The sequence below is a fragment of the Parus major genome, chromosome 17, assembly GCF_001522545.3.
Source record: "Parus major isolate Abel chromosome 17, Parus_major1.1, whole genome shotgun sequence".
NCBI lineage: Eukaryota > Metazoa > Chordata > Aves > Passeriformes > Paridae > Parus > Parus major.
Genome location: NC_031785.1, coordinates 2,293,405 through 2,308,644, shown reverse-complemented (window position 1 = coordinate 2,308,644; position 15,240 = coordinate 2,293,405). Strand labels below are relative to the sequence as shown.

General features: G+C 40.0%; 1 protein-coding gene across 4 annotated transcripts in view; it reads left to right on the top strand.

Moving 5' to 3' along the window:
- The window catches only part of CAMSAP1 (calmodulin regulated spectrin associated protein 1), a 33,061-nt gene that overhangs the window by 8,091 nt on the left and 9,730 nt on the right, over positions 1-15,240 (top strand). For 2 of the 4 annotated variants that reach the window (XM_015644999.2, XM_015644998.2), the window contains exons 2-7: positions 448-610; positions 8,946-9,208; positions 9,396-9,557; positions 10,173-10,253; positions 11,221-11,253; positions 14,440-14,581. In XM_015644999.2, the coding sequence (XP_015500485.1) occupies positions 448-610; positions 8,946-9,208; positions 9,396-9,557; positions 10,173-10,253; positions 11,221-11,253; positions 14,440-14,581 (844 nt within the window). The remainder of the gene's footprint in view (positions 1-447; positions 611-8,945; positions 9,209-9,395; positions 9,558-10,172; positions 10,254-11,220; positions 11,254-14,439; positions 14,582-15,240) is intronic. The other 2 variants (XM_015645002.2, XM_015645001.2) reach the window with 1 other exon arrangement.

Here is a 15,240-nt window from a genome sequence, read left to right as displayed (position 1 = left end):
CCCCCGGCGCTGCTCGGCCCGGCCATGGGCGTGCGGGCGCGGAGCCTCTGCTGCTTCTCGGGGGCGAGGCGGGGGAAGGAGCCGCAGGTGCTGCCCCGGCTCTGCCCCTGCCCCGGCGCGGCCCCGCGGGCGGGGAGGGGGCGGCGGTACCTGCCCGCATTGTTCGGGAGAGCCCCATCCTTCCTTTATCCCAGCGGCAGGTGACGGGGCTGCGCCTTTCTCCGGGGGCTCGCCGAGCCAGGCTCTGCCCTTGACAAAAAGGGATGCTCGGGCCGGGCTCCGATGCCTTTTGATTTCCGAGTGGGTTTGGAATCGCTACATCAGCCTTCCCGATGGAAATCCCGAAGGATGTCGGGCCTGTTGTGTGCAGCCTGGCCAGCCCCTCTTCTGTGTGCCTTTACAATCGTCGGCTCGTGTAAAAGTCTCTGCCTTTTGTTTTTGTTTTAGATGGTGGATGTTGATGTTTGTGCGGGTGGAGATAGTACCAGACGAAAAATGGATGCTCTGACAGATAGTGCAGTTGAGATTGTCCCTTTGGAGCTTTATGATTCAGCCAGAGCAAAAATAGCTGCTAATCTACAATGGATCTGTGCTAAAGCCTACGGAATAGGTAAGATCACCTCTACATAAAGTCACTCTTGATTTTGTTCTTGCTTTTTCTGTCTCCCCTGCTGTTTCAGGAGTAATTAAATTTGGCTTTGTTTTAAATATCAATAATATGGCAGCGTGTTCTCAAAGATACTGTATCTTTGCTGGTACCTTAAACAGGAATAACGGGACTGTATGAGATGCCCTGAATCAGCAAACCTAATGGTGAACGCTCCCAGCTGGTGCTTGGCAAGAATTGTTTAAATCCTTGCTTTAGCTAAGCAGACTTTGTTCCACAGAGCTTTATGTCACTGCTTGCAGGCCCCAAGTCCCTCCAGGCTTTAGGTTATTCCTTGTCTGGTTGTCTTGGCCAACAGATGCTGGGACCTTGATACCCTTTGTATGCTCTGTCAGGACTTCTTTTTTTTCTGTCAGATTGTGGTTTTACATTCAAAACTAAGAAATAATCCATTTATGTTCAGCAACATTTTTCTTTTATGGAAGGAAATGTTGAATGAGCAGATGTAGTTTAGGTGCTGTGACATTAAAGAGCAGGTTGTAGGGGATAGAGGAGTTTTTCCTTCCCTCACATTGTCATAAACTTTTACTGTCAAACATGGAAAAATAAATATTCTTGGAGTATATTTGTACAGTGCTTTCCTGGAAACTACTGAAATAAGCTTTTTTCTTGAACTAGATCTGTCTCGATGTACAAGATACATCTCAGGTTTAAGTAGCTTCATTATGAAGAAATAGGATGCAATGATAGTGGGTCTGTTTTATCCAGAACAAAAGATGTAATAAAAAAACATGTATAGAGTCTTGTTTTGGAAAATGAGGTGGCCCTGTTAATCTAAGTCTAATTCTCCAAACTCATAATATGCTTAATGGATTAGCAGTGGCTTACTTGGTGACAAGGCTGAAGAAAAGTGGTCCATTCCTGCCATTAAATATTAATCCTTGTTGGAATATTTTTTATAAATTATTTTTCTTAAACATTTCTAGCCCTGTCAGTGTCCCCCTCCATCTTGGTGATTGTGGGCCAAAAAAAATTCTGGGGTTTACAGTGTTTAATGTATTTTGTTACAAGCAACAAGAGGCAAACCCCACGGATCAGATGACATCTGAAAATGTGGGAATTTGGGGAGGGTGTCATTGATAACTGGAAAGAACAGAACTGTCACTTCCTGATGTAAATATTTCTCAGTTACTGGAATTGTTTGTAACATTTCCTGAAACTTTTTAGCGATCCACGATAAAACAGCTATTCCAGACCTAGGGATGCACTATTTATATTGTGACTTTGTTTCGAAGGAAAGCTGATCCTAAATGGGAAGGGACTGGCACGGATCCTACGCTGCAGAGGGAGCTCGGTGGCCTTGTGCTGCTGGGTGGTGTCTGCTCCAGCACTCAGGGTTGTGTCTGAACCTCTTGGACCAGTTAATTGCTTAATGGCAAGTCTGTTTATGCTCCCAACAGCACAGGTTGTAAAAGTATTTGGCTTTCCTGTGACTAAAAGCTAAAAAGAAACAGCTTTTCCCATGGCAGGACTGTGATCTCTGGCTGCAGCAGCCTCTGCCAGTTATTCTTCTTGCATTTAGGCTTGTTCAGATTACAAATAACAACATTTAAATGCCACAAACAATAGGAAAAAGTATTTTTTACCCCAGTGAGTGAGGATTGCTGTCCGTGTGTGTCTTTGTAGGACTGTGGCCTGTGGAAATGTAGTTTGATTTTTGAAATGGCTCCTGCAAGTTGCTGTCACATGTTAGCCATTACTGCTGGAATAGCATTGCACAATCCCTAGAAATTTATAAGCCTCTTTAATTCATAGAGAGATGGGTTTAAGAAGGTTTCCTGTGTGAATATGATTTTGAATAATACTTGAATTTAACACATTACTTGTCATCTCTCAGGGCTGTGTTTTAGTTTTAAGATATTGGATGTTGTTCAGTGAGTCTTGGGCAGCTACAATCAATTGTGATTTTATTATTTAAAATCTCACTATGCAGATTGAAAGGTTTGAGGACTTTTTATTATTTTAGGCTCATTTCTGGTTAATTTGGTGAAAAAAATATATCTGTTTGCAACATTAAAACACTTCTGTTCTGAAGTAAATCTTACCAGGTTTCCATAACTGCTTTCAAGTGAATGAATATTTTTCTGAAATGTTAGATTTGGATTTGATTTATGAATTGACATTATTTTGTGCCTTAATCCTTCAAATTCTGGTGGATTTCATTTTCATCTGGGCAAGGCTGAGCTCATGGTGAAGAGTGGAAAGGGTCAAGAACAGGAATTTGATGCTGTTGTAGACTGTTACTGAAAGTTATTCATCACTGCAGGTTCTACCTGCAACTGTATTTTCTCTTTGCTCTTAAAGGATATTTGAATTTTCAGCTTCTAAGCTGGCATTTAAATATGAAAATTCTTCCTCCTTTGTTTTTTTTTTCCTCAAGGACAAATTACTGGGAGCATGCATGACAAATAATTTGAAATCCTAGTTTGGGCTTTGTTTTATTTGATGATGCAAGGTGATGCAGTCCTCATTTATTTATTTTTTTTCACCTTCTGGCCATGAAAAGAGAATTTCAGTAGCCAAACAACAGAGCAGCTACACAAACACTGCAAGACAAGTCCTATTCTTGCACAGGAATTGGGCTGGATGATTTGTTCCTGGAAACCTGCAGCTCCTGGCTGTGGTGGATGCCTGGCTGGCACAGATGGGCTCCAGAGGGAGGTCCTACAACTGTTTGTCTGAATTCCAGAAAGCAGAGGGGAAGGATGTCATGGAGGAAGATCTTTCTCCATTCGCTGTCATCCATCTCCAAAAGTGAACCTGGGAGTACTGACATGGATCACTCTCGCTCTGAGCACATCTGGAAACCTTCTGTACCCTGGAAAGATTCTAAGTCCTTTTAGCTGAGACAGTGATTGGAGAAAATGGAGTTTAATTAGACCAGAATTATCTTTTTTCATCCTCAAATTTCGATGAGGACCAAACGGCCACTTCAGGGAATTGGAATTCCTGATGTTTAAAGGGTTGAGGAGCGAAGCTGCCACGGAGTGTGGGGAACTTCAGCTCCCAGGGGGTGAGCGTGGGAGGGCTGGGGAGGCTTGGCAAGCCTTCCATGGGGAGATCACTTTTCCACAGTGGTTGGAATGATCCAGATTGCCAGGCAGGAATGAGGCCACGCAGAGCAGTGGGAAGTGGACCAGGCCCTTCAGCCCTGCTGGGCTCTGAGCAGCAGCAGTTGGAAAGAACAAACTCAGGTTGGTTTTAGTTGGTACCACTTGGGAAAATAGACAATGACAACGAAAAATTCAGATTTCTCAGCAGATTTAACGTGGCACTAATTTATGTGTAGGAATTGTGTTTTCCATCATCATGGCTATAATATTAAAATTTAGGTATTGAAGGATATGGAAGTGTCTCAGTGTTGCAGATTGCTGTGAGCAGTGGGTTCTTTTCCAACCCTTTCCAGAGCAAATGTTGTTGGTTCTGTAAAACACTGTGCAAAATTAGGATTTTTCAAAAGGCACCTGATGGGTTTTATTTATTTATCAGGGCTGGGAGCTTTACATAGTTTCCAGACTTAATGCTGACAGTAGCCTGAAACCTGTGGCAAGATGCAGGCAGGAAAGCCAAGGACTAATGGAATGCATTGGAGGGGAAATGCAAGTTTGGGGTTTTTTTGTCTTTGAATACTTAGAACTTACTTGCTAAATAAGGTTTTACAGTGCTGTAATAGCTCCCCACAGTTACCAGTTGGTAGAGGCAGTGTGAGGATGTTTCCTGAGCTAAATTCCCTAAATCCCTGGATTCCCTGCTTGTCTTTTGTCAGCTTTCTTCTCAGGTTGGTAGTAAAAATCCTTTTAAGAAAGCTGTTGTGTTTAGCAAGTACTAACAGTTAAACATTTGTTTCTTTAATGTTAGCACCTGTTTCATAAACACTGAGTATTATTGTGTGAGGTTTACAGGGGTGAAGGATTCCATAATTATTATTTTGTCTCTTCTGCTTTATCCAGGATTGTGGCTTTATCCTTGATCAAAAGATATGGTAATAAGTGCAGTCACTCTCCCAGCAGTTTGCAAAGCCTTTAGCTTGGGGTTTTCCTGCCTGTTGTATGTAAATTTTCATGTGTCCTATTACAGATCACTTACAGGCTTTAGAATTCAGTGGTATAATGAGAACCAACACAAAATGTTTATGTTTTGGTGGTCTTAGTGCTGAGAAGATGGAGTTTGTGCTCAGCTTGGAGGACATTCACCCAGTGCTGAATAATTCTGGGAACAGATACTGATACTAGCGAAATCCTACTCAGAATCTGAATAAGCTTCGTGCTGTTTACCAGGACAGCTTGGCTCCCTTTCCATGTGAAACCAGTTCTTCGTGCTTCTGGAGATAAAATAACACCTGGGGTGGATCCACCCCATCAGTTTGAGGGATAAGTCAAATTTGTTCAGATTGCTGTATTTTTCTTTATCAAATCATAATCAGGCAGTTGTCTTTGAACAGGTTTTTGTAAGTGAAATGATAAAGAAATGCTCCTTCCCCTGAAGCAAGGGGAGGCTGGCAGTAAGTGTTTCTCTGACAGTTGTTGCAAGTTATTTTTTTGTGATCTTCTCAAGGATTTTGTGCTTGATGGTTTATACAAGTTTTGAGATATTAGAACTTATTAATACCATGGAACAGACCAAAAGAATGGCTGAATGAAAAGATTGTATTGGAGGCTTCTTTATAAGCCAAAAATAAGGACATGAGTTAATTTGGTTTCCTTTAGTATGACTTGTTAAACTGCTTGAGCAGAATTTTTTGTAGCTACAGCTTAGATGTTAATTTCTCAGAAGTTAATTTTTTATGTTGATTTTTTCCAAAATCTGAGGCATAAATATGTAAAAACTCAAGTTTTACTGAACAGAACTTTTCTAACCTCCAAGTTCAGTTATAGGTCATGGAAAGAAGGTGTTGGAAAAGATGCTGATAGAAACTGGGGCTTGGAAAGCCTGGGACATTTTCTTCAAAAAGAGCATTGGTACATTCTGTAGTGATGCAAACACAAAGCCTGTGACATCTTTGGTTTGTCAGATCCATAAAAATTGGGGACTAAAAGTGTCCATTAGTGTGTCCACAGTGATTTAAATTAGCATTGGGCTAACTCTGATGGGGTGTAATTGTTCTAAAAGTGACAACGTAGTCCTGGGATTTCTGGCAGTGTGGGAATTTTGTCCTTTTTAAGGGGGGGTGGGGAATGAGCAGCCCTGGGTGCTGCAGGTAAGGATAATTTACAGGTGTGAAAGGTAAGATCAGTGTCTTCAGTTGCACTTTCAGATGCAGATTTCAAATATTGAAGACACCTCTCAATTAAAGCCCTTTTTTGTCTGTTCTGTGTTACCCTATTTGAGACAACTGCATTGAGTGCACAACATCAATTCTATTTGGAAGTTTCCAAACTCAGAATTATATACTTATTTAGCATCCTGTTTGCATTGCAAGTTTTCCTGCCTTTTATTACTCATTTATTTGTGCCTGCCATTATGTCCAGGGTGAAATAAATTTGAATGAAGTAGTAAAGTTAGTATTGTCACTCTTGAGCTTTGATGTGGTTTTTATATCTTCATTTTTTTTGTGGATCTTTAGTCAGGACATAAGTCAGCTACAGGACTTTTCCTATGTGTGACAGACAGAGGTGTTCCATGGGTAAAAAATAACCCTGGACAAGTGTTTACAGGGAAATAAATTGCAATTATGGGAGGATTAATGTTGATGAATAACTTCCTGTGATAGTAGGAAGTAAAATTATTAATCTGGGTACTAAAAGTTATTCCCACCCAGCCCTACCCTTAATCCTGGTCAATCCAAATCCATTCAGTCCTTAAGCAGTTATATAGAGATCAGAAACGTGAAATTAGAAGATTCTACAGTATAAAATAAAAAGATTTCAGGTTTTTTGACTGGACTTTCAGATTGAATGACACGATACAAGTTGGGGTTTTTTTTTCTTGTTTTTTGTTTGTTTTGGCTTGTTTGTTTGGGGTTTTTTTAAACATATTGATTTCTGTGACATGGAATCTCCTCACTAAGAACTAGATCCATTTAGTGCTAGAAAAGGCTTTTAAAAATCATTGAAATGGAGCTGGTTTAATTGGGAATTGATGTGGGAGATCTGCCTGCTCGTGTCACGTGGGAGGATCAGCACCACGCTCCCATGGCCTCTCCTGTGCTAATAATGTGTGTAAAGACCCCAACCCTATAGATTGACTCCCTCCTGGACATGCTAGTGTTGCAGAAAAACCTTTTTCCTTGCTGTGGTTACAGTCTATAAAATAATCACAGTCTCTCTACCTTGTGGAGAAAGGAAAATTGAGAGGAAAATCCAACTGTGGGGCAGGGGGTGTCTTAGAGGGATTTCAGGGCTCTTTATCCACCATTCCAGCCCAATTCCAGGCAGTCACCTCAGCTCCCCAGCAGGACCTGGGAGCTGGTGGACAGCAGGTGTTGGGATTAAACCCCTCATCCAAGTGCTTCAGATTTCAGACTTTTGGGATTTGCATTTTTTTGGTGTTGTTTTAAAAAAAGCCTTTAAAATTTGGAGTGGTGCTAATGCTCTGCCAGAGATGTACAACTTCATGGATATTTAATGAGCTTGTATTATTTCCTTTCACAAATAATTCTAGTACAAAGCAATGTGTCTTTGGTTGTTAAAGGTGTAGCTGCTTGTAATGAAGTAAAATGTTGAATAATACGAGTTGCTTTGCATTTGAATTTTTGGATCTTTCCTCAGTCTTTAGAAATGGAAGCTGGAGTTCTCTATTTGAAAATGGCCATTAACTGGAATGAGCTTTCAACTGCATTTGATTTTAGGTCAGGTTGACTAATGTTAAGAAGATTAAAAATATCTGAATTTATTATGTGTTTCACAAAAATGGACAGCCATGTTAACAAATGCTACTTAGGTAGTGCCAGTGGGTTTTTATTGTGTCCCTTCCAACCATCTTCAGTAGAAAATCACACTGAATGTCATTGAAATGAAAAATAATTAAATTTTAATTTAAAAAAAAAACAACTTCAGAAAGCTTTTTAAACTTTCTTCCCATTCTGAAAAAGAGGGCCAGCACTGTATGACTAACAGGAGCTATTATCACTGGTTTGCTGAATATTTTTATCTAAGTGAGATGTACTTGTGGCTCATGCAATAACACTCTGTCTCCATTCCTCTTCTTTATGAATATCAAGTGCTCTGCAGTATACAAATATTTATTTGTGGCTTATTTTGCAGCTCAAAGATACGGGTAGGAGTTTCTTGGAATGGGAAAATTTAATTATTCGGGAAATGAGCTGAGTGAAAAGTAAATATGCTGCCAAATGAGTAATTCTTTTAAGTATAGATGTATTTATTTAAAATGAACTGTTTAAGTGACTTTGGGGGAAGATATTCAGAGTGACTGGATAGCATTAGATAGAATTTTGTATTTGAAATTTAGGAAATGTCAGGCTTCTATTAAGACAATACACTTGAGGCTAGAAAATATTTTTCTTGGGGTTGCAGACTCTCATTATTCCTGCTCAGTTGTTACAAAGATCAATAGCTTCCAGGCTGATTACCCAATATGAGGAGAAGGATTTATTTTGGGATATAGAGCAAGGGATGGATTTGAGATGTCTTGGACATATTTAGAGTGATTGGGATATTAGTTGTTGTTAGTGCCTTTCTCTCCTGCCAGCTCTGAGCTGTGCTGGGGAGCAGTAAAAATGTCTTTATGGCTGGGGGTGTGCAAGGGTGAGGCCTTCTGTGTTGCTAAATTTAATTTCTAAATTACTACACTCAGGGTCTAGACTCAGTTTGATAAAATCCTAACACAACTTGTGGAAATGGGGCCAAGGCACAAGAAGCTCAGTTTTAGACTTGGTTTAAAGTTCTTGCTTAATCCAAGTGGAGTGGTTTTGCTTCCTAGGCTTGAATTATTTAAAGGCTGAAAGCTGCAATAGTTTGATTTAAAGCTCTTGACAAAATAATAGATGATCAGCTCACTGGTTGGTTTGTAAAATATTCAAGGTTTTAGTAGAACATTTCTGTCTTTTTGCTCTGAATTGCCAAAATTCATCCAAAAATTGGTGGCTTGGTTTTGAGACTGGCCAGACCCTCTTGCATTTGTCCAGTTGCTGTGCACGGATGCTTTGGGATTTTACTTTGAAGATCCAGCTAAACCTTGCTCACCTGCCACCCATTTTAAGCTGGGATCTAAGCAGTGAATATATAAATAAAACTGTAAATAAAATAAAATGTGTATGTCACTAACATTCAGCGATGGCTTTTGGTGACGAGCTGTGCTGCCGTTCTCTCCTCCCTTGCAGACAACGTCCCGGAGGAGCTGAAGGACCCGTTCTACATCGATCAGTACGAGCAGGAGCACATCAAACCCCCTGTGATCAAACTGCTGCTCTCCAGTGAGCTCTACTGCCGGGTCTGCAGCCTCATCCTCAAGGGGGATCAGGTGGCTGCTCTGCAGGGACACCAGTCCGTGATCCAGGCGCTGTCTCGGAAGGGGATTTACGTCATGGAGAGCGATGATACACCTGTGTCTGAATCTGATCTGGGCTCTGCACCAATCAAAATGGTTAGCTTAATTAAATCCACCTAATCATCTCCTTTTTATTTAACACTATTTAAAATAGTAAATGGAATGAAGAGCTATTAATTTCTAGGTCGTTAACCTTAGGAATGTTTTGTTTTAAATACAGTTAGAACAAAGCGTTTTTTAAAAGGGATTTTATTTTCCAATCCTCTCTGTTTCCTACTTTCAGAGTTCTCATATGGCAATGATTGATGCTCTTATGATGGCCTACACTGTAGAAATGATCAGCATTGAGAAGGTGGTTGCCAGTGTCAAGCGTTTCTCTACATTCAGTGCCTCAAAAGAACTGCCCTATGATTTAGAGGATGCCATGGTTTTCTGGATTAACAAGGTAAAATTTACTTTGGGAAAAGCCTGCCTGTCTTGTCACCTTTCAGATTTTTAAAACAGATTCTGATGTGTGTCTTCCTTTCTTTCTTGTGCATTTCTATCATCTTTTTCTACTTTTGCAACTTGTTTTTCTTAGGGAAGAATAAAGCTGATACATTCGAAAATAATGAAGATAATCAGGAACTAACTTAGAAAAACCTGTAAAAATTGGATTCTTTAGTTTCAGACAAGTTGCTATGAGGTGTTTATTTGTTTGGTGTGGTGTTTTTTAGGTGAAGCACTGTTTCATGCTAAATAAGAGGGTGGACTTAACTCTGACTAGATGGAATATTTAACAGAAATGCCCAAATTTTTCCAAGGGCAGCAGTTAAGTTACTCAAATTCTTTTGAGTGATAAGAGTCACATTCCAAAGAGAATGTGTCTTTGCAAACCCAGGATTGTGATTTCAGCTACTGCTGATAGAGAGTTGGTCTAGAAAACTGCTGTATCATGTTTTTCTATGAACTTTTTATGTTTGTAGCATGAATTGACCATTAAGTAACAGTAGCAAGAAGGACACTTGTGGAAAAATATCCAGGCATATTTTAATTAATTTTCCATGCTATGCCCTTTTAGGTGAACCTTAAAATGAGAGAGATAACAGAGAAAGAGATTAAATTAAAACAACAACTAATGGAAAGTCCAGGGCATCAAAAGGTAAAACAAATTTATCTTCAGTTGTGATATTGTGTGTTGATGATGAATGGATTTAATATCAGTATTTTCTTTGTCAGAGAAGTGTGAGGGCTCCAATCCTCAAAAGTGAGATTTTCTGCATGCAGTTTGTTTTGTCTCTGTCATCAGTGCCCTTCCTCGCCTTTGAAGCCCACTGGTATCTTCTGACTTTCCTTTAAGTTTCAGTAGGATGAGAACAACTTGTTTCAACTAAAATAACCTGTGTCAACTGTATGTGGGTAAATATGACTCAGCTTTCACAGCACAAAATATATGTTATATATTTTGAAAGCTCTTGGGGCATATTCTTTTTGCATGGGTTATTTGTCTAATGTGTATTTAGGGACTTATCAGGTTCTGTCCAGCAAGGATACTCTTGGCATTCAAATGTTATATATGTGTGTTTGTAGTTTTTTCCAGCTTTTTCCCTTGAAATTATATCACAATGCACTAATATTGCAAAATATAACACACTTTCATTTCTGGAGAATGTCAAATGTGTCTTTCTCCAACATAATGTCTATCTGAACTCCCAATTTGTGGTTTCATAAAAACTTAAGATAAATTATAAATAACATATTCTTTCCTCAAATTGGCATTGCTGGGCAAAGGGCTCAAAGTGTGACCTATGAACAAGGCACAGTTGTTTAATTTTCATGTTAGTGGCAAAAGTTTTTTATGTGCCTTTTAGGGAAAATAATATCCTTTGGCAAAAAAGAGCTGCTTAATTTAGAAGTTGATCTGTGGTCTAAAGGGATCTCTTGAATTATTTGACCCTGTTGGCTTTTGGGTCTCATTTTAGTATCTTTAAATCTAAATTTCTAGGCTACCAGCCCTCTGAAATATGAAAGTGTTTATTGCTGAAGTGCATTTAAGTATTACTGCTTTTAACTTGCATTGCTGATGTTCCTTTCCTATTCCTACGTTCCTTTCCTTGCTTCCTGAGCAGTCTCCTTCCAAATGGTATTGGAAATTAGTACCTGTAAGTGAACTACTTTTACACCAGTTGTCATCCACAAAACCATGGCTTTTTAAACTTCCTCAGAGTGTTTGCTTCCATTCCAATGCTTCTCAGCTGCTCTTTGAAAAACACCTGTGTGAGCTTTTGGGTCATCAGGCTTTGTTTTCATGACGTGCTTTTTGCATACTGTACAGCATACAGCATACTCACTTTGCAGCATCTCAAAATTGCTTCCACACTGCAGGAGTGAGGGAGGTGGAGTAGGAAGAAAATAAAAACTAGAAAATTATCAGTTGAAATGGTTGCATTTGCTGGGTTTGGTTGTAAGTAGGAGCTGATGACAGCACTGAGGTGAGAGAAAAGCTGGGTGGCTTAAACGGCTGCCTAATCTTGGAATCCATAGTTAAGATACTCAGATGTTTGTGCTTAAATAATGCTCTTACACTGCTCCTGCACCTGCTCTGGTGCAGATTTGTGAATCTGTCAGAGCCAGAGCACTGCTGTTCACTGAGGTGGGGTAGGAGGTTGGCCAGACCAGTTTGGTGGGACTGTGTGCTCAGTTAAGGAGCCTGGAGCTGGTGCAGTGGGAGGGAAGACAGTTTGCACATTGGAACAAAATACTGATTTTAATTTGTGCTGAAGTGTGAAATTGGAATATCAGTTCCACTATATATTAAAAAAAAAACTCAAAAAAACCAACAAAATAGTGCTTCTAGAAATCCTGCTTTCTTTTGTCAGAGTTTTCTGGATTTATTTCAACTTGCAGAGATTTTCCTTTGTTCCTTTGCTTTCCTTAGCTTTGATGCCCTTTCTCCTGCCCTTGCAGGAGCTGGTGTTACTCATTTTCTCTCTGGGAAGATGAGCTGTTATCTCAGTTGTAAATTCCAAAGGGCAGAGCACTTGGAAAAGGCAGGTGTGATCAGGAAGCCTCCCCATGATCTCTCTGCCTTCCCACAGAGAGCTCAGTCCCACTGCAGCCTCCTAATCCTTTGTTTGAACCAAATCTGTGGGCTGGAGTAAAAACTTTAAATGTCTGAAATTAAAGGAAGGAGTAAACAAAGGTTGTCTCACTTCACTTCGATTTTAATGGTTTACTGGCAGGTTTTGCAGTCTCTCAAAGTTGTCAGATTCTGTCAATTCTGTGCTTTTTTATTTTGTGTTTTTTGTTTGGTTGGGGCTTTTTAATACAGAATTTATTTAAATAGCACCATTTCTGCTATTATTGCATACAAATGTCATTCATTGTATGCATGGGGAGGAGGGTTACAAACCATGACACTCAGCTTAGAAAATAAGGAAGAATTCAGAATTTTCAGTATAAAAGACTGAAAGGTTAAGAGAATAACAGCTGTGCAAAAAATAAGGAATTAAATTAAGTCCATAAAAACCCTCTTTGATAAATTTATGGAGCTTTTCACCAAAACCAAAAGAAAGAAGGAATCTTTACAGATTTTAGTACTTGGTATTGACTATGGTTGATTTAAATTCCATTTTAGCCTATTGGAAAAGAAATATTTGTATCTACTTTAACTACAGGAGGAATTAAAGCTGAAAAAAGAATTTCTGAAGGTTTTTTTTTTAATATGCTTACTTTAAGTGGATAAATGCTGACCCTTTCAAGCTAACCACTTTATCTTGGTGTGCACACTTATTCTACCAGACTTAACAACCACATTTCTAGTGCATTATGGATGTTGCTGATGCCTTTGATTTGTTTCTTGTTTGAATAATCACCATCCTGTATCTCACTATTTCTCTCTGTGTAAGCCTGATCTGATGCATGCCCTATCGCACTGCATGCTGGAACCAGTGGAATATGCTCGTGTGGTACAGTATGATTCCCATTCCATTACATCTTCGTGGAGTGCTCCAGGCTGGGGAAAAACCCAATTTGCACCTGGGAAAAGGACAGGAAAAATAGCATTAGCATGCAGAGTTAGCTTTGAGTTCCTTGGGGAAATTAGCATAGCATGTGCAAAATAAAGAGAAGAAACTGGTTCTCATTGCTCCAAGTGATCTTCATTGCTCTGAACAGATTTTTTCACAGCCTGTGCCATTCTAAAATGACACCTAGGAGCGTGTGTGTGTGTGTAGAGCTTTCCCAGGCTGGCTTGGGAAGTGTAGGATGCTGTTGGTAAAACCCAGCTTTCCTCTGATGATTCAATGTGTGATTGGTGTGTCTGCTGAGCAGACAAGAGATTCTGTTCAATCCCAGTGTTATCCATGCCCTGAAGTGTCCAAGGGATGTTTTCCCAGCACTGCCAGGTGTTTCTGCCAGGCCCTGCAGTGCATTCTGCTTTTGCTTTCCCACCTGCTTTGCTGCTCAGTTTAGACACAGCCTCCCATAGTGTGTGGATGCTCAGGAAACAGCAACCCTGGAACTTGCAAAACTTGCAAGAAGCAATGCCAAGATTTGTTCTTCAGCTGACTGGCTTTGGCAGTTCTAAATTCCCTGAGGGCTGCGGGGTGGTTTGCACCAGATTTTGATCTGTAGTAAATCAAGGAGAGTTTTACTGGGGATGTCAAGGCCTCCTCCTCTCTATTTTGGAAAGGCCATGTATTTTATTTTTGCACAACACCTTTGTTGCACACAGATGTGCCATGTTCTGTTCTCTCTGAGAGAACTTTGCTGTCTGTGGACACGACAGCAAATCCATGGATGTGGGTAAGGTATGAGAGATCACCAGCCCATCACAATAATTCTTGCTGTGTTTCATTTTTCCCAAGCTTTAAGTGTTTTCATGCAGTTCCCCATGTCTCTTCCTTTGGATCTGCTGCATTCACACATCTGTGTGGAAGGGTTTTGAGTTGAACTGATGATAACAAGTTGAAATATGTGAATGAAGTGAGAAATCCGGCAGCATGGATTGCTCCTGGGCATCAGGAGACTGAATGGCAGATGAGCAGCCTGCCCTAGTGGAAGGTTCCCTGCTCATGGCAGGGGGTTGGGTTAGATGATCTTCAAGGTCCCTTCCAACCCAAACCACTCTAGGATTAAAAGGGAAACACCATTTCCTTCAGGATTGGCTTCCACAGGGAGGAAATCACAATTTTGTCAGCTGGGTTTGACTTGGGGCAGCAAGGCAGAAAGGATCCAGCGAAAAGAGTTTTCAGTGCTTAACACAGATTCCTTCTTCTTTGCTTTTTTGGGTTTTTTTGTCTTTTTGCCTCTTCAGCATGATGTGAGCCCTTGTTTTCTCTCTGTAGGTGCGTTACAGAAGGGACCACCTCTCCAGCAGGCAGTTACCCTATTTCCCTGTGCTGGAAGATCTGATGAAGGATGGTAGCGATGGTGCTGCTCTTCTAGCTGTGATTCACTATTATTGTCCAGAGCAAATGAAACTGGATGGTATGGAATAAAGGTTTTGAGGGGGAAAAAAAAGAATAAAAGACTTCAGGCTTTGGAAGCTGAACTAGAAATACATTAAAAATGCAGCACATTTAATAGATAGTGGAATATGGCAGGTTGGAGCCAGGTCACATATGGAATCTGCATCTGAAAAATAATCTCTCTTGCATCTTGTTTTTTTTCTTATTGTATTTAGAAGACTGTGCTCTGTATGTTTTGAGCTACAAAAGAATTCTTTCTTTTCCAGTTTTAGATGATGTGGCTTTCTTTGCTCAAATAACTGAGCTCGGTTTCAATACCATAAAAAAGGAGTACATGTCCACCACTGTTAGCTGATAATTCTCATGTTTTTCTGTAGGAGTGCATAACTTGGCATTTTAAAATCTAGCTTTTGAAATAGTTTCTCTCAATCTGCAGAAATTGTCACTCTTGAGCATTGCAAAATTTTAGTTCTCTTCCCCAGAATTTTTTTTTCTTAATAAATCAATGTTCTTGTTGCATTAACTTCTGCAAATCAACATTTTGTAATGGTTTTTAAATTCTCAGATATGTTGTACCTTGCAGAGTTCCTGAGTGTTTTCAGAAGGAACCAGCACTGTGAACCCTAGGAGTAACCCTTTATTATATTCAAATCAAGATGTCTGGTTTTAATTGCTTTT